Below are 27200 nucleotides of genomic sequence, written 5' to 3'. Positions count from 1 at the left end.
ACTGTGAATCAATGAATTACAGATGTAAAATTAAAAAGTTTAGAGTCTAAATGAAGTAAGAAAGTATTATTAGAGAATTTTTTAAAATTTTAAGTTTTAAGGAAAATACAATTTTAGGTAGTAAATGCACAGCACTAGAAACTAAAAAATAAATCTACCTCTATTATAGCTTCATTTCACTGTGCTGAGGCTCTTTCTCTCTTCCTCATTAGACTTGAAAGCAGACAATATAACATTTAAATCTATAGACCAAGCACTTAGCAATATCAGACAAAATTTCCTAAATTAACAATAATCAATTCTAATAATTCTGAATTTTCATGACTTTATGAAAAAATGAATAGCTTAAAATTATTTTATACAAATCAAGGTCTTAAATATTGACCCTAAATTAGATTTAATCTTTTTATAAACTAAGTTACATTAATCAATGTATGTATGGAACGAAAAGGGGATGAAAGTGATGGAACTAGCTTTAGTGAGAAGAGAAAATAAAAATTCTATAATAAAAATGCTGCATTTCAGTGAGGGAAAGTCAATAAATTTAATCAATATTTATGAGGATCCTTATATAGATATAATTAGAGAGTTACCCAAGTATTTATTATGCAAAGTTATATATTTTTTCCATTTATACCTGAAAACTTAATAATGGATGTGGGATAAGCTTGCTTACCACCTAAAAATTAGGGATCTGTAAAGTTTGGATTTTTGAAAATACCACAGTCCTTAGAAAGCTATGTCACAGATGATGGATTGCTTCTCTCTTTCAATCTCAAACATTCTGCCTCTTGAATACCTGTACTGTAAAGGGGGTTCTTCACCATTGGGTAGATGTGGGATCTCAGGTGGTGTTACGAAAACAGTATGTTCACTTTTGAAAGATTCATCCAATTCTATGAGTCGCACTTCACCACTTTTGTCCATATCGACCTGAATAAGTTTAAAAAATACTGATTAAAAAAAAAACCCCACATTGATTAGATGAGTGTTCATCTACAGGGTAATGGTTAAATAAAATATCTTCACTAGTATACACTAAAGAGCTATTTAAAAAGAAAAAGTTCTCTATCCCTATATAGAGTTCCAAGATAATTAAATGAAAATACCAAGGTGAAAATCATTTTATACTGTATACTATCTTTTGAATAATAAAAGAGGAAAAATAAGAACATATATTTATTTTGTTTGTATTTACAGAAAGAAGTACTAGAAGAACACTAAGAAAATTATTCTCTTTATGGGAAAGAAAAGAGAAATGAGGTAAACAGGACAGGATAGGACCCAGATGTCCCAATGTATATGTATTTTAAAATTTTTTGTTGTAGATGGACAGAATACTTTCATTTTATTTATTCTTATGCAGTGCTGAGGATTGAACTCAGTGCCTCATTCATGATAGGCAAGCACTCTGCCATTATCTAGTAAGCTAGATAATCACATACCTTGTTAGTACTCAAAATTAGTAGAGTACTAACTAATTAGTAGAGCTACAACCCCAGCCCCCAATGTATTTTTTAAATGTTGTTTTGCATTATTAATTATTCAACAAACATTTTTTTCCTTAAATATTTTTTTTGGTTGTATACGGACACAATATCTCCATTTATCTTTTTTTTTATGGTGCTGAGAATCAAACCCAGTGTTCCATGCATGCGAGGCAAGTGCTCTACCACTAAGCTACAACCCCAGTCCTCAACAAATATTTTTTTAAATGCACACACATGTGTTAGGATATTGGGCTGTAATTTTTAAACTTTATACTAAATCTAACAAATTTTCCCAAGTTGTTTCAGTGTGTATAAAGTACATATACTGAAAACTCCAGGCACAATAATATTGAAAACACTTCAGTAGTACTATTTTTCCTAGGTACTATACTGCAAGAAGATATCCAGAAAAATTAAAAACTTTATAGAGACTAAGTTGTCCCACAAGAACTCATAAAGTAAAGGACTGAACAATTGTTCATTTAAATATGTCAAACATATGACAAAATACAATCCACAGAACTATATTTGTTAAGAAAAAATTCAACCCCATACCAAGAATGAATAAGTTGGAAGAATTATTAACAGATTAAATCTTAAAGTATACCAAAAAGGTAAGTTTTAAAAATTTTCTATTAAAAAGAAGTATATTCAAAATCTTACATAAATTGTTGATTATAAATTCACTTCATTATATATTGTAACTCCCAGGATTAAAGAATATTTTAAATTGTCTACATATAGAGTGAACTATACAACATCAGGGCAATTTGACAATTATAATTAATGACAAGAGAAAATGTTCACAAATGAAAAATAAAAGACTACCAAATCATTCATACACACACACACTATGATTCTTAATTTTTTGAGTGATTATGTATGTTATGCAATTATGCATTCTTTTTCCATAAACATACACACACAATTACCAAAATACTAACTATTCTGGGTATAGAATTACCAGCAAATAGTTTCTTCTTTATATTGCTGCTTATTTCCAAATAAAATTAATGTTTATTATTTTAAAAAGATACAAAAGCAATAAATATTCAGAATAAAAATATAAACAAGGCAGAATATGTTGCTTTTAGAACCAACATGTATTTTAATTCTGTTGAAGGATACTTAAAATTCATCATAAGAGAAGGTACCTTTTCTTCTCTTCTTTTTTTTTTTTTTTTGATATTACTGGGTATGGAATCCAGAGGCATCCCCAGCCCTATTTTTTATTTTTTTGAGACAGACTCTTACTAAGTTGCTTAGGACCTCATTAAGTTGCTGAAGCTGGACTTGAACTTGCGGTACTCCTGCCTCAACCTCTCATGTCTCTGGGATTATAGGTGTGTGCCACCATGCCCAACTGGAACTTTCTTTTATAGTTTGTCAAAAAGACTTTTATATGATGAAACTAACAATTATACAATCAATCTAGTAAGCTAGATAATCACATACCTTGTTAGTACTCAAAATTAGTAGACTTTCTTAGAAAGTAAAAGCTAAACATATTCATTGTATTCTAATTTTAAGAAAATAACTGGGCCTGGTGGCACATGCCTATTAACTCCTGCTATTTAGGAGGCTGACGCAAGAGAATCACACACTGGAGGTCAGCCTGGGTAACCTTATCAAGATCTTATCTCAAAAAGTTTAAAAAGGGTTGGGATGCAGCTTAGCAGTGGGGTGCTTGTCTATCATGCACAACACCCTGGGTTCAATCTCCAGTACAGTTTAAAGAAAGGGGGGATGTGTGGGCAATAACTTAATGTGTAAGAAATCTATTAGCATGAAACATGTTTTTGTAGGATTGCAATAGCAATTAACTAGAAGTCATTTCCATGTCAAAAACAGGTTAATCAATAAATTATGGTATATTCACTGAATGAAACAGTCATTAAAAATGTCTATTATGAAAACATGAGACTGGAGTCATAGCTCAGTGGTAGAGTGCTCACCTAGCATGTGTGAGGTACTGGGTTCAATCCTTATCACTACAGAAAAATAAATAAATAAAATAAAAGAATTGAGTCCATCTACAACTAAAAATATTTTCAAAAAATTAAAACAGTAAAGATTATATACACTTTGAACAAGACAAATAAATTAAGCACAGTTTGCCTTCTGTACTCCCAAAATCCCCTCAAAATGAGACTAAATCAATGAAAATGGAGGGCCACATATCTGGCACCGGGGAGGGGGAGGAGGAATATCAAAAAGCAATTTACTTTGCTCTGTAGAGCCTCAGAAATATCAGGAATAGAACTAGATGCCCTTGAAGTTGGGAGTGCAGGTGGATTAATTCAAAGCCTACATTTAAGGAAGGACTCCCAGATCCATAGCCCAAACAAACAGAATTAGGATGCTACCTCTCTCCAATGGTGGCAGAATTGGCTGGGATTTTCTCTTTTTTAGGGGGCAGGAGGCAGGGTACCAGGGATTGAATTCAGGGGCACTCAACCACTGAGCCATATCCTCAGCCCTATTTTCTGTTTTATTTAGAGACAGGGTCTCACTGAGTTACTTAAGTGCTTCACCATTGCTAAGGCTGGCTTTGAATTTGCAATACTCCTGCTTCAGACTCCTGAGCTGCTGGGATTACAGGCATATGCCACTGTGCCTGATTGGCTGGGATTTTCTGAGTGAACCAGAAAGACTTTACACTTGAGGACACTGGGGAGATGACGAAGGTGAAGTAAGTAAAAGTCTACATGTCACACAAAGAAAAACTGAGTTATCCTCCTCACTCAGCTAAGAATACTAGTTGTTAGGCTTCTGCTCTCCAGGCCTCACACTGGAGGATACACCCTGTGGAAACGAATCAGCCTAAAGAAATGAATTACACTGATCAAACTGGGACTGCAATGAAATAGGTGTGTAAAGGTATGATTTTCAATTCACACCTAAGAAGGCTCAAGCCCACCTTCCCAGAAAGAGCTCCAATGAGTTCCTTTGCCTCCCTCTTCAAAAAGAATGCTAAACAAATAAATAACAAGAAACAAGGAAAACAATACTGTGAAAAAGAACAAAATAAACAAACATAAAAATGTACACAGAAGAGGCAGAGACAGTGCAGGGAGAGGAAACCTTCAAAATAACTAAAATGAATAAGCTTATAATCATGAAATAAGAACAAGATGAATAAAAAAAGGAACATTCAGTGAATTTGTATGGAAATTACAAATATGATAGCAGAAATAAGACATATAAAAACTGAAGATAAAACTAAAGAAATCTCTCAAAAAGTGAAACTGACAAAAAATAAGATGGGGCTGGGGATGTGGCTCAAGCGGTAGCGCGCTCGCCTGGCATGCGTGCGGCCCAGGTTCGATCCTCAGCACCACATACCAACAAAGATGTTGTGTCTGCCGAGAACTAAAAAATAAATATTAAAAAAAATTCTCTCTCTCTCTCTCTCTCTCTCTCCTCTCTCACTCTCTCTTTAAAAAAAAAAATAAGATGAAAAAAAAATAAAATTAAGAGGATCAGTCTGGAGGGCCAATATCCAGATAATAATTATTTCATAAAAAGAGAACAATAAGGGAAAGACATTAAACAGAGAAGAAAATTCCCCAGAATAGAAGAAAATTAATTTGCAGATTAAAAAGGCCTACACATATCCAATTCAATTAAGATAAAAAAAATCCTACTCAAGGTATGTTGATTTTAAAAGCTTCCAAAAAAAAAAAAAAAAGACATCAAGTACAAAAGATTGGAAATCAAGATGGTATTAGAATTCTCAAATGTAACACTAGACGCTACAAGACAATACAGCAATGACTTCAAAATTTTAATCTGGGTAGTCTCAGGGTCAGTATTTGCACTCACTTGTTTGTGCCCAGACTTTTGCAGGGGCAGGACTGGGAGGTGGAGCCATGGCAGTGATGTGTGGGGGAGTAGCCTACTTTGGAAAGGCTTGGCTTACTTCCCTAGCTGAGTTGGCCATCTAGCAGAATCAGCGGGACCCCTCCTGGTACCTATTGCTTATTGGTCCTGGTGGCAAACCTGGGAGACAGCTACAGTGTCCCATTTTATAGTCAAAGGGGCTCCTATTGAGCCCTTCAACAGGAGGTATGTTTGGTACTTGGTAAATGAGAATCTTTTTGTTGTTATTTTTATTTTCTATTTTATTAATTCTTAGTTATTGTTGTTATTTTAAATAGAGTTATTCCTCTACCTGTAAGGCCTTAAGGATTTGTTTTTCTCTCCCTACTTTCTTTTGCCCTCATCTCCAGTCTATTTTCCTGGCCATTCCCTTTTCTCTAATAAAGTAAGCAGACTCCCACCAAAGGGCCTTTGCACATGTTATTTCCACTGCCTGACAGACTGTTTCTCTGAGGGAGCCACTTGGTTGTGATGTCTGGTCTTTCTCATTTGGCATTGCTTGTCTGCTATTGTAAACTTTCAAACAAATCTTTCTGTCCCAGCATACTCCCTGTCTTCTCCCTCATCTTTTATTATTGTTACTTTCCTGCAGAAGAACTTTTCATTATCTAACACACTATACATTTCAAGTATTTATTTGGTCTTTTATCTATCTGCCTTCACCAATAGAATGTCAACTTTATAAGGAAAAAGATTTTGGTCTATTGTGATCTTTGCTATATCCCCAGCAACTAAAAACAAAACTAAAACAACAACAAAAGGTACCTGGTAAGTAAGAGATGATCAATACATTTTTGTTGAATTAAAAAAAATTAATCCAACCAAATTAACAAGTAGTAGCAGAGAAAAAAAAAAGAAATTTTCAGATAGGCAGGAAATAAAAAAAAAAAAAAACCTTTGTCTCCCATTCACAAGGCACAATTGGTATACAACTATAATCCCAGCTATCCAAGGGTCTGAGACAAGAGAATTGCAGGTCTGAGGTCACCTCAGCAACCTAGTAAGATGCTATCACAAAATAAAAGAAGGCTGGAGCTATACCTCTGCCGTAAAGTGTCTCTGTGTTCAATCCTAGTACCACATATACACAAAACACACAGTTTCCCATGTACCCTTTCTCACTAAGCTACCAAGAGATTTATTTAAGGAAATTAAAAAAAATAGTTACTGAAGCCAGAAAGTAGGGCTTCCTACTCTGCAAGGAAGTTATACAATAACAAAAATAATAGTAAAGAAAAATGCCAGATCAAAGACCAGGAAGCAATCAATTCAGATTATAATGACAGCATGGAAAACTCCAGCAAGAATTAAAAGAAAAAAAAAATCAAATGATTACTGGATGTGTTGAAAAAATAGAAATTTTCACTTCTGTACAAGAATTCAGAGATGAATTATTAACAGATACAAGATAAAAACAGAGCATTTATTAACTTTTGGGAAAATAAAAATCTATACATGAAAGACAATTTAATTATAGCCTAGCTATGATACATATAAAAAGACAGTAATATCAACACTGAACAACTATTTGACCAAAATTCATATTTTAACTATATTAGAATTGTGGTGGTAGTTCATAGGACATTAATTGATAATACAGGAAATTATGAGCAGCAATAAAAACATTACTTAAAAATCTTAAGGTAAATGAAGAAAGAGCTGAAAGAGAAGTGATTGCTTTTGTAACTAGAAATAGAATGGGAAGGGATGGAACAAAATCAAATGACTTTTTAAACTATGTCATGTCTGGGGTAAAAATCAAAATTTACTCTTAAAGTATGTGACAGTGCTATTAAAATGCTAATTAGTTATGTATAAAAATTGGAACACTTTTACAATTATGTAACAAAAAACAAAGTAAATGCAAAATGGATTTTACATTGGGATACTAAACTTATGGAGTTCTTTCTCCTTTTTAATTTCAACACTTCTGTTTCTTTAGCAATTTAATAAAAGTGTTTAGGAACAAAATTTCAATAAAAATGAAGTATACCTTGGTCATTATTATGAAACTCAGAGATAATATTTTTAAAAAACATTAGAAACATGTCAATGCTAATTCAAAATCACAGGTGTCTCTAGAAGGGTGTGGTATCCATTGGAAATAAGATGCTTTATTCCCACACAAACATATTTATGTAGATGAAACACAGTTATGTAATATATATGCCAGCAATGATAATGAAATAGAAGAGATGGACTAGAATAAAAAGGTTAGTATCCAATGAGGCTGGAAAGAATGCTAGAAACTATGCCCGTCTCCATGGTGGGATATTATAAGAGGACTGCTTGTCTATAAGCACCAGGTGTTTTAATTAATTAATTAATTAAGTTATTTAACAGTTTCTCCCTTTCCAGATCTGTGCCTGTTTCCCCCTATCTAGCCATTTAGCTCTCATGGCAAAAGCCTGGGATAACTGTTCTATTTATCAGTATTTTAGTCTATTAAAATTTAAAATTTTGTACTATAGATTAAATAACTTGGTAAAGAATATTTTCCTTTACTTGTGTACCAATAAATCCCAGTCCAGCATTATAAAAACAGCCATGCCATAAATCCTATATTTATCAGTTGGACATTTCTATCTTTTGAAAAGCACAGTGACATCTGTCTCTATTGAGGAAAAAAAAGAAATACAACACCCACTTCAGGATAAAATTAGAATAATTTTCATTTTCTCTTTATATTTTTCCACAAGATATTAATATGCTCAGAAAACATTGCAAAGGGATGCTTGAAAAACCAAGAAAAACTGTAACAAGACTATTTGTTACACAAAACTGCCCTTAATTAAGCACCATTTTACAGGAACAGATTGTAAGGATTAAAAATATAATCATGTGAAGAACAAGAACACATGGTTCTTAAATTAGTCATAAATGAAACTCAAATAATTCTCATATACTCTTTTTCTTATTTCTATTAAGCATTATTCACTTCAGATTTTAAAAGTCAGTCAAATATTTTCTGTTTGGATATGTTAAGATCAAAAGAGTAAAATATCTAATTTCTATTCAATCTTAATCACAGATGGGCTTAGGCAGTTAATGCATATTTAATATTTTCCATTGCTAAACTGCCAGATGTAAGAGGATTTGTTCACTTAAAAAATGAGCTCACAGTCATTCAACTAAGGGATAACCTCCACATAAATGATTCTTTTTTTAATCCCCTCTAGTGCTAGTGGTTGAGCCCAGAGCCTTGCACATGCTAGGCAAGTGCTCCCCCACTGAGCTATATCACCAGTTCCTCATACGTGAGCATACTTAAAGTGTGACTGATCATCAAAAAACACTTGCAGGTTAAAAGTAAGCACCAATATTTTGTGCTTGCTATACTTATTATGGCATTAAAATATAAAAGGCAGTTCTCAATGTATTCATTGTACAGTTACTTATATTTCTGGGAGTTCTGCTTAACAATACTTAGGAATATAATCAATCTCTGTTCTAACTACATCTGAAGTTTATATTTTAAGTCTTGTGATAACTTTCTTTTTCTAATAAAATTCTCTGGAATTATAATAAAGCAAATGCAAGTGACTATGTTTTAGTGTGTTCTCAGTTTGATTTTCTGATTACTCATTAAAACCCTTAAGTACAAGGGGGATAGTAGAGGATAGGAAAGGTAGCAGAATACAACAGTTACTAATATGGCATTATGTAAAAATGTGGATGTGTAACTGATGTGATTCTGCAATCTGTATTTGGGGTAAAAATGGGAGTTCAGAACCCACTTGAATCTAATGTATGAAATATGATATGTCATCAAGAGCATTGTAATGTTTTGAACAACCAATTAAAAAAATAAAGTAGAAAAAAAAAGAAACCCGCCCCCCAAAAAAATCCTTAAGTACAATGTTAATCCAGTATACATAAATGATCTTTTGTTGGATTAAGACTCTGACCAGATAAATTGTATTTTAGGAAAATAGTTTGCCTAGAAACAATGTTTATACATTTAATATAATTTTATTTTTTGAGATTTTTCAGAATTTATATTTTTAAAGGAACTGCTTCAATCATCTCCTGCATTGACTCCCATCAAATAAATGATAGTAACCTACAGAAAATCCTAGACCACTTAATGTATTAATTATCAGTACTAAGCTATGCTACTTAGAAAATGATACCCTAGGTATCTAGCAAAATTATGTTTTGTGCATCTTATCATATTAATATTTCAAAAAAGTATGTGACACTACAATATGACTTTAGGTGAAATACAAACTTATGAACAAGATGCATTAATAGTTCAAAAAAATAATATAATATTTCTTTCTTCTAAGCTCTTAATTGGATTTCTACAACTAACCCAGTATTCCCATGTAGATTAATAAGTTTATTGGTTACAGCATGCTAAACTCTGATGACTAATTTGGTTCCTTATGATTCAGTTAGCTTGGCACAGGGAACAACTGTTATAAAAATACCATCGTTCATAATGGAAGTTCCATGAATATATATGTATGACCAGTAGAAACCTAGAACTATATGACAAAAATGTTTAAAGTATATAAGGCTAATCCAGAAACATCTTTTTATGCAAAAAATCACAGTTCTTCATACTATAAACCAGGATTAAGAGAAATTATTTTAAAAGACTTACCTTCCCATTTATTGCCAATATTTAATTTTATAAGCACCACATAAGGCAAATGTAAAATTTTGATTAAAATATTTAAAAAATGTTATTGATACACTGCTGTAATGGCAAATATCAAGGAGGTAGGACATGATCTCCTTCTCAAAGTAAACAGGTAGAGCTTAACTTACAAAAAGCAGGGATCCAAAAGTCCATTTGTAAAGAGATAATTACAAAAAAGAAAATAAATCTTTCCTCAAAACAAAACCTTTTGTGGGGTGACGAAAATGTTCTATATTTTGAAGTCATGGTTATGTGGATATATTTGTCAAAACTCATCAAAATATATACTTTAAGGTATATTTAATGTTTGTATTTTATAACTCAACAAATTTGATTTTTACGAGTCCTAAAAAGTGATTTAGAATTTCATTCCATACACAGAAAAATTAATACATATATATAACACACAACACTGCACCCCGGTATCATCTGAATTATAGGTTCATCATTTATATCAGTGTTTCTAGAGGAAAATAAATTAGGTTCTAAACAGATAATGGCATATATCTATTTTTTCCTATTCCAAAATATTTTAAGGACCAGAGTTGATATTTCTGTCATCTTTAGCTCATTAACTCTCTATCAGTATCAGAAACATTATTTTTTATATCAACTATTGCTCAAGTGTTCTAAATTGTAGGAAAAAGTAAATGCTTATGAACCTGTTCCTGCTATTCATCAGTCATTTAAAAATAACATTTCTAAGTCATGATGATAAAACCAAATGAATTAATCTATGAACTTGGATAAAACCCTAAAATAAAGTCAGCTGTAATATTTTCTACTTCTTAGTTTATACAACACTACTCTGAATACCACGAGGTAGACAGTTACAATAATCTCTCCTTACAATGTGTGTGTGTGTGTGTGTGTGTGTGTGTGTATGTATCAGGGATTGAACCCAGGAGTCCTTAACCATGAGCCACATCCTCAGCCCTTTTTTATATTTAGAGACAGGGTCTTGATAAGTTGCTTAGGGTCTTGCTAAATCACTGAGGCTGGCTTTGAAATTTCAATCCTTCTGCCTCAGCCTCCCCAGCCACTGGGATTATAGGCATGCGCAACTGTGCCCAGCTCCTCACATTTTTAAAAACGATAATAAAATAACATAGAAAAAAGTAAATGACTGAAGTTACTAATATAATAGTTGGTATTTAAGTACTTTGATTGTCAAAGAAGAGAATCACTTCTCAATTCTCATTTTTATAAGACATATGGTGTTTATTTAAAGGATATTTTCATGTCAAATTCAGCATTGAGCTGATTTTTGAATATTGAGATATAAGTAATATTTTAGCTATTAAGCCCCCCAAAATCACTGATTTTCTTTCATAGTCACTTAAATTTAAAAGTTATGGGTTTCTTTAAACAGACTTACATTTGTAATTGTTGAGATAATTTACAATAAATTGCTGAGATACAATAAAGCTTTGTTTTCTTCATTTTCTCTATCATCACAAACAGCATAAAATCACAAACACTATATGCATTATGCATAATTACAAATTCATAGAAAAATTTTTAGTATAGTACAAATGACTTTTTTTTCTTAATCTCTGAGAGTTACTCATCACTCCTGAATACTTTACTTCAACAAAAAAAGGATATCTTCCTATATAAGTATGACTGGAAATTAACACTAACATATTACATATTATTACTACCTAATCCTTGAACAATATTCAAGTTTTGCTGATTGTTCTAAGTGTTACAATTCTGAACAATGTATTGGGCTGTAAAGTCTCTTTATTTCCCTCTAGAACAAATTCTCAATTTTTCCTTTATTTCTTTAATCTTAACCTATTACAGAATATGTATCTGTAGAATGTCTCAATTTGTGTTTGTCTGATATTTCCTTAAGATTAAAGCGGTCATACATCTTTGGGAGGAATATTACAGAATTGATAATGCATTCTTATTGCCAAAAATCAGGGGCACATTATGTTGATTTACCTCATTACTGATCTGATGATGCTCACGTTGATCACTTGATTATTAAAGTGGTGTCAGCCAAGTTTTTCTACTGTATGGTTACTCTTTCTCCCTTTGTCATTATTTATGTATTCTGTGAGAAAGAACCTTGAAACTGTATAAGACCCTTCTTCTCATCAGACTTTCAATTAACTGATCAACCCATAACTGTATAGACTCATGGTTTCCTATTTTATTCAACAGGCTAATATGCTACTAACATCTGGTGCTCAAATTGTCCCAGATTTGTCAGTGGAAATCCCTTCAAATTGGCTTCTGTGTTTGGGTTTGTTTTATCATGTCTCTCTCATTCTTGAAACAACTCATTATTTTCTAATATAATATACTGTAGGGTTCATTTTGTACCCTCCTTGCTTTAAACTTCAGACCAACATTTCCCCAAAGAGTCCTAATTCCTTTTGGTAGAGAACGGTATTTATAACTGATGCAAACTCTATGCCTCAGGTATAAATTGCAATTGGGGTGTGACTGCATCCAGGTCCATTCAATGTACAGAGCTAGAGAATACTTACCAATACATATAGACACATTTGCTTATATCAATATTTATCATTATTTTTACATTTATTATTGAAAACCAAAGATACCACACTAAACCTCTAATTCCATTCTAGCACTTCAAGGTTCATTCTAGTTTTCTCTACTTCTGTATTTGTAAATTACTTCTTCAACAGTGAGAAATTTTAAAATATTTACTTGTTTGATCAATCCCTTTCATGTGGAACATACTCCAATCTTCACTGCCCCTCCTCTACCATGCAGATGACTTCTTTCACCCTAATTTGGCTTTGACACTCCCCTATATACCAATTCCCATCCTCACCAAGCTGGCACCTCCCTCATTCAAATCAAACTCTGTCGTCTCATTTTCTGTGCCCACCCCCATGTTATCCCCACTCTTGTTTAAACTGTTGGAAGTTCTGACACCCTGCAGCAGTCTGCCCATTGCTTGGCATATTCAATCTTTATTCTGCCTGGCCTCTGATTTTTCAGGTTGGGCTCTGATACCCACAGTAAGCTACTCCTCCTTCCTCACCACGTATAGGGTTAGATACCCCTTTCTGAGCTACTGATCTTCCCTCTCCCCTCTCTCCAGCATGGACAGGTAAATAGTTGTAGCTCACCTACACTAAACATTTGACATTCACCTCAAACAAAAAGAGGTGAAAATTAAGAATGTTCCAGTTGGAGTTTCACAGTTCAGAAAAACCCAGTCTATAAGTGCACAGATAGGGAAAAAAAACCTGATTGTTAAAATGAAACTTGTGATTTAGTAAAATCATAGAGAATGCTTTTAAGAGGTACACTTTATAGTGTCTATAGTCAATTATGAAACTGAATTAATTTAGATTTTGTTAAAAGTTATAAATAGAAACTATAATTCATAACACGTATAGTAGTCACACAAAATAAATTAGGACACATGTACACTTACTTTATCTACACAATCATCAAAAAATGCCAGGCTTGCATCTTTATCACTGACAAAAGAACATTCTTCAATGAAGCGAATAAACATTTGTGTTTTGGTCATCATGTTATAGAATTTTTGATGTGATCGGTCCCGGCTTCTTAAGAAAGCTGTTCAACATAAATATATAATGTGAGAATATACATCATTTATAGATTCATAGGAATTTTTAAAATATTTTTTAGTTATACATGGACACAATATCTTTATTTTGTTGATTTATTTTTATATGGTGCTGAGGATCGAACCCAGGGTCTCTCACATGGGAGGCGAGAGCTCTACCACTGAGCCACAACCCCAGCCCCTAGATTCATAGGAATTTTGAGTGGGCAGAAACCTGATCAAACATGTCATTGATAACCCCAATCTTCCCCACTATTTAACCAAAAGAGAAACTAAGATCTCTGATAAAAAAAAATGACCCAACAAACAAATAAGTAAGCAATAAAAAAACCAATACAAAAGAAATATAAACCTAGGTATCTCAAATTCCCATCCAAAATTATCTCCATTGCCCCCATCTTTTGAAGATGATCCATAAACTAGTAAATCTGAAAGCATTTTTTAAATTTCTACTTTTGGTCCCAATGCTTTGCATTGTATATATACCTATATGCTCTTGTGCGCCTGCTGCTTGCGCGTGTGTGCTCTCTCTCTCTCTCTGTGTATCTATCTATCTATATGTGTGGCTTTTTCCCAAACTAGATGCCCTTCAGTGGACGAATGGATAAAAAAAATGTGGCATATATACACAATGGAATTTTACTCAGCAATAAAAGAGAATAAAATCATGGCATTTGCAGATAAATGAATGGCATTGGAGAAGATAATGCTAAGTGAAGTTAGCCAATCCCCAAAAAACAAATGCCAAATGTTTTCTCTGATATAAGGAGGATGACTCATAGTGGAGTTGGGAGGGGGAACATGGAAGGAATGAATTCAAGATAGGGCAGAGGGGTGGGAGGGAAAGGGAGAGGGCATGGGATTAGCAAGGATGGTGGAATGTGATGGACATCATTATCCAAAGTACATATATGAAGACACGAATTGAGTGTCAACATATATTAATATACAGAGATATGAAAAATTGTGGTATATATGTGTAATAAGAATTGTAATGCAAAACAAAACAAAACACCAAAGGACATGTATAAAGACATGAATTGGTGTGAACATACTTTATTTACAAAAATATGAAAAATTGTGCTCTATATGTGTAGTAAGAATTGTAATGCATTCCTCTGTCAGAATTATTTTATTTAAAAATAAAACCAATTTAAAAAAAATAAAAATATATTGCTCTATATTTATAATAAAAAAGGTGTGGCTTTTTCAAAGAAGCAGTAACAATCCTTCTGATATTCATTTATGTTTCTCTTACATTTTGAAAACAGAGTAAATGTTTATTTCCTGATTTTATCTTCCATGTCCTCATTGTGCTATTATACTACACTTAGATATGAACTAAAGTTCTTTCCAGCCTCAAGGACTTTGCATAAACTAGTCTCTCTTCCTAAAACACTCTCAACTTCCCTTTGCCTGGCAAATTTCTACTTATCTTTGTGATCAGGGCTCAAACAATACTTCAAAGGGCCTCTGTAATTTAAAATTATAAATTAAAGTTCTTCACTCATATTAATTTCTAATTGCTTATCTTCTTGACTATAAGCTCTGTGAGATAAGTAACAGTCATGTCTCTTTTGCATACTAATACATAGCCAGCATTTGGAGGCATTCAATATATTACATATTAAATGAATTTCTCTTTCAAATATTACATACTACAAAAGGAAGGAAATATGTACTGTGACACCAACTGCACCCTGGGGATTTCCAAACTTTTTTTACTTTGTGGAACAGACAGAAAGTAATGTTTGTAATGAGAACCGAAATAAAGCAAATGAGAGCACACAAGCCTGGAGTAACCATCCCAGTAGTGCCTCTGCTTTTCCAACACTACCTGGCTGCCCTGAAAACACCAATATCTGATGACACACAGAGTGAAGTTCTATATACTTAGGAGATTCTGTACTTTTCAGATGGTTTCTTCTACATACCTTGGGTTATAGTAAACATGCCAACGAAAGAACTAGTCCTTCAGATCTGGATCATCAGAGTTGGTATTCACATATTCCTCAAAAACAGGTATGTATCTTGATAAATACAGACTATTAATTCAGAAACCAACTGAATTATCTCAAGGCTAGGCTCAATAATGTGAAAGCTATAAGACTATGCAATCACTCACCTTGCAGGGCAAAAAGAGAGGTTGCATCTGTTGCTGTCTCAGATGGGGCTTGTGTTATTGGCCTTAAATATGCTCTATAACCTTTTAAAATAGAGGCCATAAAAAACAAAAATGCCTCTTGGATTTCCAAATCTATCATATGCAACCTCTTTCCAGAATTAAAATCATAGTCATTCATTGTTAAGTCCATTAGTCCATCTTCTCTTGGTCTCTGCTGCACTGTGAACAAACAAAGTTAGTGCTTTTGCCAAACTATCAAAACCAGTGCTCATAATGGTATACTGTGTTTTCAAAAGGGCTCACGTTACTTCAACTATTTATTTATACAACTTCATAATATATAAACCTTAAGAAAGCTTGTCTTATTTTTTAGGTTCTATTGAGTATATTTTATCTACACACACACACACACACACACACACACACACACACACACAGATCATACCAACCAAATTAACTGGACACAGGGTTAAGTGTAATAGCCCTCCCCACCTTTCTTTTTGTTTTCAAAATATGCCTGTGGGATAAATATACAGGAATTAAAATATAAAAAAAACCCAACTCTTTCTTTCCCCTATCTGGTTGAATGCTATGACAACAGGTAGTAAAGTAATAACTTCACAGTAGAGAAGCCTGGTAGACATCACCATAATCAAGTATTGAAGGGAGTACCTTCATCAATAATGGGACAAACTGAAATAGTGCACAACCTGATAAACACAATGAGAGGAAGGCAGCATCACTTCTATGACATCTCTGCCAAATATGTATGACCTGCATCTATCAAAAGGACTCTCAGACAAACACACATCATAGATCATTCTACAATGGTAAGTATATTTTTAAAAGTATCAAGAAAACGAAGAATAAACTGAAAAACTGTTTTAATTTGTTTGTTTCTTTGGTACTGGGGATGGAATCCAGGACCTCCCACGTGGTAGATAAGTGCTCTATCACTAGCTCCACCCCAGCTCTGAAGAATTGTTTTATTATTTTAGATTTTATTTATTCATTTTTATTTTTTGCAGCACTGAGAATTGAACCAGGGATACTATCACTGAGCTGCATCTCCAGTCCTTTTAATTTTTTATTTTGAGGCAGGGTCTCACTAAATTGCCCAGATTGGCTTAAAACTTGAAACCTCTTGTCTCAGCCTCCTGAGTCTCTTGGATTATAGGCATGCATTACCAAGCCCAGTCTGAAAAATTGTTTTAAAGAAAAGGAAACAGAAGATACTTAAAACTAAATACAACACCTGATTTGGAACTGGATCCTTCTGCCATAGATAAAATTATGAAAATACTGGCAAAACGTGAATGTGATCTGAGGATTAGGATGGTAGTAATACTCAATATTAATTTCCTGATTTTATGTTGAGGTAACAAAAGGATGTACCTGTTGGTAGGTAATACATTCTATTCAGATGTGATGGGTCTCTATTCTCAAAGGGTCAGGGAAAAAAATTGTATGTGATGGCTTCAAAATTTAAACATCTTTTTAAACACAAGGAATAATTAATCCTTTTAGAGAATTTTATGTAGTTCTTCTTCTTTTTTTTTTTTTTAAGTACTGAGGATTAAACCCAGGGTTGGGGGAGCACTTAACCTCCAGGCCACAGGATATCCTGCTGAGCTGCTTAGGGCCTCATCAAGTTGCTGAAGCTGGCTTTGCACTGGAGATTCTCCTACCTCAGCCTTCTGAGCTGCTGGGGTCACAGGCATGTGTCACCATACTCAACTTAGCTTTTCAAAAGAAGTACAAGTACTTTTAGAGAGCAATTAGTCAACTCTTTTTATTTTGTTCCATAAGATAAAATCTTGTTGTATTTGATGTCTTTGTTTTCATATTCCAAATACTTTTGAGCTACTGTGGAATTATCTTATCAAAATTGCCTTGTAAATACTTTTTTCAACTATACTATAAGCACCTTGAATCTTTCAAGAGTGTAGGCCATTTCCTAGGTTTATTTCAATAACAAATAAATGAGAAAAAATTACTGTCACTATTGACTACATTTCACAAAGTATTAAATTATGGACTCTGAATGGGTTATGGTTATAGTACCAAGATTGGATAAAGAATAGAAAGTTTAACTCTTCTAATCAGATAATCTAATTCTGAACTCTCAAGATTATATACATATAATTTTGGGGGGGGGAATGGGGCTAGGATTGTGGCTCAGCGGTAGAGTGCTAGCCTAGCAAGTGCCAGGCCCTGGGTTCAATCCTCAGCACCACATAAAAATAAATAAATAAAGGTATTGTGTCCAAACAGCTAAAACATAAATATAAAAAAAATAATAATAATAATTTTGGTGGGGAGAGGGGTATCAGGGATTGAACCGAGAGGCGCCTTAACCCAGACTTTTTTGAGACAGGGTCTTGCTAAGTTTTTGGGCATTGCTAAGTTGCTGATGCTGGCTTTGAATTTGTGACCCTCTTGCTTCCTCCACTGGGATTATAGGCATGTGTCAAGGTGCCCAGCTCTTCAAAATATATTCTTACACAAGCTTTTTTACCCCGAAGTATTTCATATTCTCATTGATTTTCATTTTGATGAATTCACGTTTTTGGCAAACTTCTGTCTTCAAACTATTTGAAGTAAGCACAATATTAAGAGCCACTTGAAGATGAAAACATATGACAGCACTCATCCCTCTGAAATCATCAACATTTTCAAATGTAGTTCAAACTATTTATTTTGGATTTTCAAAACTAACTTTCTATTCTAAGTATAAACAAAATACATAGTATAAAGAAAATATATAAGTTAAAACCCATCTTTTCATGTTATTTCAGTAATGGTAAAATTAAAGAAAACAGTCACATTAATATCCTTTTGAATTTTGATGTTTCTAAGAAAATCTGGTAGATATAAAATTTAAACTTTACAAATCTCCAATTCAGCTTCTACCAAATTTTGCATCAGTGCTTGTTTGTCTTAAATATTGTAAAGACACTTTCCTTTAGATAAAATAAGTATTATCCTTTTGTGAATAAGGCAGAGCAACTCCCTTTTCCAGATTAAATTATATCCTTTAATTGTTATTCACTTACATTTTGCCAGCTGCTGGTGCAAATTATTCAGTGTATTCATCAGATGTTTACAGGGTTTCTTTGGAAGAATCTTCCAAGTTACATTCTTCTTGTCAGCAGTTCTGAGATTAAATGACAACAACAATATATTTGTCACACTGACTTTGGGAGGTGGTATATACTTGTGTATATATATATATATATATATATGTATATATATATAAAGAATAGAAAACACAGTGAACAACAATATAAAGCACATACAGAATATTTAGGTTAATGAGGAAAATCCATAGGGTAAGTTGAGATGTTGAATATAAAAATTAATTCATATGAAGGTTGGATTTTCTATTAAGTATAGCTCAAACGTTTGTAATTATATAGGTGCCAAGTATATTATACTTAAACTGGATTCGTGCTAACCATCACAAACCTGAATCTGGTGATCATTAATTAGTCTTTAATGATCATATCAGAATGCTTAGACACTTAAATATTGGAAAAATCTTCCAATAAGATGTTTTTCTTATATGAGAAAAAGCACTGTATAAAACTTTCAAGGAACTTATGATACATACAGCCTATCAAAAATACTTTGGTATACTTAAATATGTAGTTTCTCAATTTCCTAAAATTATAAGTAAATATTATATCTTTCAGAAAAGAAATAATCTATAATATTAAATTACTTAAATAAAGTATAATATTAAAAATACTTTTACAAATTTAAAAGAGGATTTATGATAGAAATTGATATCTTTGTTTCTAGCACAGGCTCCTATAATTTCCTTTATTACATCTATTATAATTCAGTTCTTCTCTATAAACTATATATAAGGTATGAAATGAAAAGAGTGTAGAGCACCATAAAAGTTTTGGACCTAACTATAGCTTTGATGAGTCTATTTCTTATTTGCTAAATCTTTTTTTTCCTGTGTGTTTATTTCAAAAATTTATTTATTTATTTAGTGCCACCAGGGATTGAATCAAAGGTTTCCTCATGCATGCTCTAAGCAAGTGCTCCTTCCACTGAACTAAATCCCCAGACCATTTCCCCCCACCCCCTTTTTTTTCTTCCTAGTACTGGGGATTGAATCTGGCAACATTCTACCACTAAGCTGCATCTCCAGCCCTTTTTATTTTTTGAGACAGTGTCTTACTAAATTGCTGAGTTTGGCCTCAAATTTGTGATCCTCCTGACTCGGTCTCTTGAGTAGCTCATTTTAGAATACTTGAAAAATATAGACAAAAAAGAGAAGAAAGATAAATTATTTAATTTGTAATCACCAAATAAAAATTTAGCAAAGATGGGTAGTGAAACTTTCTGAGTATTCTTTTCTAAAAATGTCTCCTAAACTTCCCATAGAATGAAAAGGACCAATATCAGTTTGGAAACCATACAAAAAAAGAGTGAATGGGAAAGTTTAAGCTGACAGAGAATGATGATTTTGAAATTTACCCTATCTTTCCACAAATGGGGATAAAGATAAAAATACAGCAAGGATAAATGGCAGATGTCCTACTGTGAAGCTATTATTACATTTATAATGTCCTTCAGAGTATGGAATCTTGTGACACTAAGAACTCAATGCAGGAAACACTCCTAACATTGTTGTCTTGATGAAACTGCAAAATAGCACTCCCACTGTATGTTAGCATTCGAGGCATACATGCCTATCTCACTAGACTGGATTATGAGCAATGTAAGAGAAAGGAATATATTTGGTTTGCCATTTTATTCAGTTACTAGCAAATGCGAAGTACCTTCATATCACCTGATTATATCTAATTATTATTATTTACTCATATAACTCCCTTCTCCTGCCCTTGATACTGTTACTCTAAAACATGACTGGGGAGGAGTATTTTCTCTAATATTTGAAATTTTATGTATGATAGCCTTCTATATTTCTATTCAGTGACTTCCACTTATAAGATTACTATTACATATATCGTTACCAAAAAAATAGTGGCAGAAATATAAGTTTTGAAGTCAGTCAAGTTTCAAAATACAGTTCTGACTGAATAAACTACATGCTTAAAAATATAAACTCTGATTTACTCATCTGGTCAGAGGAATAAAAACTACCTCATAAAGTGCAGAGAATGAAATGGAATAACAGGCTATATATGCAACTTATGCTGGGTATGAAAGCACAAGCCTGTAATTCCAGCAACTCAGAGAGGCTGAGGTAGAAGGATCAAAAGTTTGACGCCAGCCTTAGCAACTTAGTAAGGCCCTGTCTCAAAATGAAAAAGGGAAAAAGTACTGGAAATGTAGCTTAGTGGTAGAGCACACTTGGGTTCTATCCATAGTACTGGGGGGTTGGAAAGGAAATTTTGGAAATAAATCAAAAGACTTTAAGATGAAAAGTTCTTATTTAAAAAATGGAGGGGGCTGGGAGTGCAGCTCAGTAGTAGAGCACATGCTAATCACACGTGGCCCTGAGTTCAATTCCAGAAAATGAAATGGGCTAACAAAATAAATAAATAAATAAATAAATAAATAAGAAAAAACCTAATTCATATCTACTCATTTAAGTGCAAAATCTATACCAGCTTTTGGGCTTAGCTGAAAGACTAACTCATAGTTATTTTAAGCATATTTTGTAGTTGCAATGTTATATCAATATTCTCTTCCCTGAATCCCTTAAGTACAATTAAATGTGGGATACAAAGAAACAATAAAAAGCTATATAAATACAATCCAACAGTCACAACTTAAATATTATTCCAATAAAAAGAGAGGGAAGTTTATAAAATCCTTATATTCCTACAGTGTAGAGGTAATGAAATTACATATAAACTAAAAATTATTTTAAAAGTCTAAACTATTACATTGTTTTGTATTATTATTCTGATAGTATTTTATAAGATTAGAAATGAACTGAACTATTAATCAAGAAATACTGTTTTAATTCATTTTGTGGTTTTACCCATTCTCATTTGAAGAAAATAAAACTTTTTCAATTTCTAATCTCAATTGCCCTTCTGCTAAATTTCTAAGCAAGAATAAAACTATAATGTTCCTTAAATATTTAAAGCCTGAGGATTAAATGTATATTTTCTTTCCAATAAAACCTTCCTAATACCCTAAATCTATTGCAGCCAATTCAAAGATGGTAATTACCCCAAATACAAAGATATATCCCAAAAGAATAATATATCCTAAAAGAATCCTACTTAGCAATCATAAAATATACAATTATATACATATATTTTGTAGTTGTAAATTACTAGGTGTAGAAGCACTAAAATGTACTTACTGAGAAATGGTGTTGGTATCTAGGTCAACACAACTGACATCTGGTGGAGGATCATACAGATCAAAGTATCTTGAATCAATCCCTACTATGAATGGACATGGTGCACTCAAGACATCTGCTAAAGCCAGTGGGCAGAGAGGAACATATGGGCATGGCCAGTGGAAAGGGAAAATCATCTTGGATAAACAAAGGGTAGAGGAATATTTAGCTTTTTGACGCTGAAGCATAATTTATCAGCACACATAAAAAACTATCTTTCAAATGTTATTACCTAAAGTCTAATGCTTGACAACAAATTAAATAATTATAACTAAATACATAAATTCATTACTCTCTGAAATTTAGTTAAGCATTAAAATAGTTTTAAATTATACTAATAAATTAAGTTTCAACTAAGTTGATTGTCAATAAGAAACTGATACTCACAGACACTAATGCTTCTGTTACACTAGTAAGCACAGAAGGTCGTAAGGAATGGATGAGAATCTTATGCTCAGTTACTGCAAACACCAGTAGTGACACAGCGTTTTCAGGACCTAGATTCTGAAGTAGTGTTGAAAATTTGCCACCACTGTCAATCCAAACAAAAATGTATAATAAAAAAAATGATCCAAATGTCTTATTATCTGAAATAATCGAGGAAAATTTGTATTATGTCTTAAATGTGATTTATGATTTAAATGTGATTGCTGCTCTTACAGAGGGAAAACCCAGCTTTACAAACACACTTTGAAAACAATACAGTTTTTTTCTTTTTAAAAAAATTCATTCTTTTTAGATATACATGACAGTAGATTATATTTTGACATACTATATATACATAAGTATAACATAAGATCCCATTCTTGTAGTTGAACAAAATGTGGAGTTTCACTAATCATATATTCATATATGAACATAGGAAAGTTATGTCCTATTCATTTTACTCTCTTTCCTATCCCCATCTGCCCTCCCTTTCTTTCATTCTCCTTTGTCTAATACACTGAACTTCTATTCTCCCCTCGCTAATTATTGTATGAACAATGCAGTTTTAAGAGATTTCAAAATCATTCACTCTTTCTGCATTCTATTGAATATGAAAAATGAAAAGTTATCTGCTTCACTTTAGGTAAAACTATCTGCTTAGTAGATAGTATCCAAATAAAGAATTCAATTAGGGGCCGAGGTTATGGCTCAGTGGTAGAACACTTGCCTTGCGTGTGTGAGGCACTAGGTTCGATCCCCGGCACCACATAAGAAACAAGCAAACAAAATAAAAGTATTGTGTCCATCTACAATTAATATATATTCAGTTAATAAAAGGGATGTTTTGATTTAAAGTAAACATTTTAGCGGAAGTCTTTGTAACATGGCACATTTATCACTGCAATCATCAGAAAAGCTATGATTTATAGGTCCACCTCTCTTAAGGTAAATATATTAAAATGTGGATTTATGAATATATCATCCTACTATTGTAATGATAACAGCAAAAGGAAATCAAGAGCTACAAAGTGATGAGTCACACATATATAAAACAAATTAATAATCACAACAATTAACTTAGACATTCAAACAAAATACTGGTTTAAAAAAGCAAATAACTCAGTAAGTCAAACAGTAGTGTGCCTATATAATGTGAAACAACTGGTTTCATTGGATTAATTCTCTTATAACAAAGCAAAACTAATAAAATTTTCTTGGAGAAATAAAAATATATATCCACAAAAACCTGCATATATTTATAGAAGCATCATACATAGTAGCCAAAAATGTGAAAACCTCCCAACTGATGAACCGATAAAATATTGTATATGCATACAAGAGTATTAGTTGGCAATAAAAGGGAATAAAGTAATAAAACATGCTGCATCATGGGTGAACCTTGGAAACATGCAAAGTGAAAGAAGCCAGAAATAAACAAAAAGGCTACATATAATTCTGTTTTAATGAAATGTTCAAAATAGGCAAATCTATTGTAAAAGAAAGTAGATGCCTGCTTGCCCAGGGCTAGATAGGGTATATATATATGTGTGTGTGTGTGTAATGATGGCAGGAGTAAAGAAGGTTAACTGCTGAAGTGTACAGTTTCTTTTTAGAGTGATGAAAGTTCTCTAAAATTTATTATAGTGATAGTTGTAGAACTTCATCAATATAATCACTAAATTGTTTAATTGTGCAAATGTATGGTATATGAATGTTATCTCAATAAAGCTGTTACCTAAATGAAGTCCTTTGATTTACAATCATCAATATTTGTTTATTTCCAGCTCAAAGTTCTAAAAAACACACGGTCACTCTGGCTAAGTGCTGGTGATGAAATAATCTGCAATTCTTACAAAATTAACATCAAAGATGGCAGCTAGTCTCCCTTAGGTATGTGCTACATAATAGCTTAATTATATTCTAACTATTTCCTACAATAAAATTACCCAGCTAATTAAACTTCAAGATACTGCAGAGAAAACACTATAATTTCTCTGAACTTTCACAATGCTGAAACATATTTTTCCAATCTACTATTTAAGAATTATAACAATTTTTATTTGGGTTAATTTTAAAATTGCATTTGAATGTTCTTCAGAGGATAACTGAAGCTAAAAATCGTTTTATAAGCTGCATAAGTACAACAGTAAGTGTTCGATGACAATAAAGATACAAATCACTAAATACTATTGTAAAAGTTTTTCTTTATCAAAAACTGTAATTCAAATATTAAGTAAAAGGAACTTGGTTAGGAAACAGTTAAATGAGAAGTATTTCCATTAACATTTTAAACTTTAGCTAGAAAGAGAATACATATGAATATTACTTGAGCTCACACTAGATTTAGAGAACGATAAATAGAAATGAAAGTTCACTTGCCTTAGTGGAAGAGGAGAAGAAACAGGCTGACTGAGAATCAGATTATCATGTGGTGATAACTGGAAGATTTAAAATAATTTATTTAAAATAGGAAGGTGAGCTTCAAAACAATATTTTCTGATAAAAACATATAAATTAATGATGTTGTCCATGAAGTTTCCAGGTTTACCAGTCTAAAAATAGTTAATATCACTCATTAAGATCCTAAAAAGTAGTCCTGACCTCTGACCCCTTCCAAGAACTTCTTACTCTGAATCCTAACTCTCTTCTTCTGACTCAACTTTTCCCTAATGTAATTTTAATAAACTTGCATTACAAGACTAAATTATTCACTTAATACCATAAAAATGTGGGTCAGCAAAGTGCTATACAGAACAATTTCATAGGCTGTTTGTAAACAATTCTTCCTGGAATAAAACTGAGCTTATTCTTTACATATTATCTAGCTAATTTTGTGCTCTAAAAGCAGAGCTGAGCAGTTTCAACAGAAATTGAATAGCCTACACAGACTAAAATGTTTAGTATAAGGTCCTTAACAGGAAAATTTTGCCAGCTTCCACTATAAAACAAATCTTCTGTGTGTATTCAAATGGAGTGTGCTATATATACTCTGTCACTAAATACCTACAAGTAAGACAAGAAATGACATGTAGATATTCAGACTGATTTTAAGGGTCATCAAAATGATATTTTCCTAGACATCTTATCTGTATCAATATAATAATGCAACTAATTTTATCTGCATTTTCAAATTTATGCATATTTCTACAATTTTATAAATATCTATTTGACAAATGGTTTCTAATATTAAATGATACCAGATTAAGGGCTGTGGTACACAGTAAAACATACATGGTGATAATACCTGAAAATATTTTCTTTATCTAAATCACACCATAAATTATTAAATAATCAGATAACTTACATTATCATGAGCACAAACAAAAAGAGGCATAGGGCTGGGGATACAGCTCAGTTGGTAGAGTGCTTGCCTCGCATGTATAAGGCCCTGGGTTCAATCCCCAGCACCACACACACACACACACACACACACACAAACAAAGGCATAAACAAAAGAGAAAAGATACATTCAACTGGGAAAGAGATGGGGAAAATAATTCATAATCATTTAAAAGTTCCCCATCACACCAAAGATATGAGCATTCCTTCCTACAGTATATGCAAACGTATAACATTTCCATATATCCATTCTAATACTAATACTAACTTACAAAATGATTGCCAAAGGCACAAACCCTCAAATACTTAGAACAAATTTTAAGGGGAAAATCCCTTCTTGTGTGTTCAAAATGTCTACTTTCTACCTACTTTTTAAACTTTTTAATCCTTTCTGTAAGGGAAAAACATTAGATGCTTGGGAGTGAGTTAATAAAATATGAAGGATTCAAACTTCAACATGAAATAGTATCTGGTTTTTTTTAGATTTCAATTTTTTCTCCACTTAAAATTATTTTTATACCCAAAGGACTTAAAAACAGCCACATCAACAGCAGCACAATTCACAATAGCTAAACTGTGGAACCAACCTAGATGCCCTTCAGTAGATGAATAAATTTTAAAAAAATGTGGCATATATACACAATGGAATATTACTCAGCAATAAAAGAGAATAAAATCATGGCATTTGCGGGTAAATGGATGGAGTTGGAGAAGATAATGCAAAGGGAAGTTAGCCAATCCAAAAAAAAACAAATGCCAAATGTTTTCTGATATAAGGAGACTGATTCACAGTGGGGTAGGCAGGGGGAACATGGGAGAAATAGATCAACTCAGGGGAGAGGGGTGCGAGGGGAAGGGAGGGGACAGAGGGTTAGAAATGATTGTGGAATGTGATGGACATCATTATCCAAAGTACATGTATGAAGACACGAATTTATATACAACCAGAGATATGAAAAATTGTGCTCTATATGTGTAATATGAATCCATTATGATTCCACTGTCATATGTAAAAAACATTTTAAAATAAATAAATAAAATCATTTTTATGTTATATTTTGATAGAGTCACTAATAAATTCACATGATACTCATATTAAGGAAATCTTACCTGAACTAAAATCCGTGGCCTCTGAGGAGATGGAAAAGGAACTTTATGCATAAAATGAGAAATATGCCTTAAAAACAAACAAACAAAAAACTCAATTGATTCCAAAGTGAAAACTATATGCCATAAACGTTAATATGTCATAACAAGTCAAAGGTGAGTCAAATCCCTATGTCCCTACAAATCTAAAATCCCTAATATTATAAAAAGAAATGAATAATCTTAAAAATTATGTTCCTCATTGAAACTACTTCTGC

The 27200-nt window shown here is 32.6% G+C and overlaps 1 protein-coding gene across 7 annotated transcripts in view; it reads right to left on the bottom strand.

Moving 5' to 3' along the window:
• Window positions 1-27200, bottom strand: part of Dennd4a (DENN domain containing 4A) — a 114810-nt gene that overhangs the window by 36032 nt on the left and 51578 nt on the right. For all 7 annotated transcript variants that reach the window (XM_078049443.1, XM_021727663.3, XM_078049444.1 and 4 more), the window contains 8 exons: window positions 26947-27013; window positions 24877-24935; window positions 22459-22603; window positions 22033-22208; window positions 18788-18888; window positions 15732-15950; window positions 13448-13593; window positions 800-933 (listed from right to left, as the gene is read on the bottom strand). In XM_078049443.1, coding sequence (XP_077905569.1) covers window positions 800-933; window positions 13448-13593; window positions 15732-15950; window positions 18788-18888; window positions 22033-22208; window positions 22459-22603; window positions 24877-24935; window positions 26947-27013 — 1047 coding nt within the window. The remainder of the gene's footprint in view (window positions 1-799; window positions 934-13447; window positions 13594-15731; window positions 15951-18787; window positions 18889-22032; window positions 22209-22458; window positions 22604-24876; window positions 24936-26946; window positions 27014-27200) is intronic.

Source organism: Ictidomys tridecemlineatus, chromosome 5, assembly GCF_052094955.1.
Source record: "Ictidomys tridecemlineatus isolate mIctTri1 chromosome 5, mIctTri1.hap1, whole genome shotgun sequence".
Classification (NCBI taxonomy): domain Eukaryota; kingdom Metazoa; phylum Chordata; class Mammalia; order Rodentia; family Sciuridae; genus Ictidomys; species Ictidomys tridecemlineatus.
The sequence above is the reverse complement of the archived record's forward strand: the minus strand, read 5'-3'. Positions and strand labels throughout refer to the sequence as shown.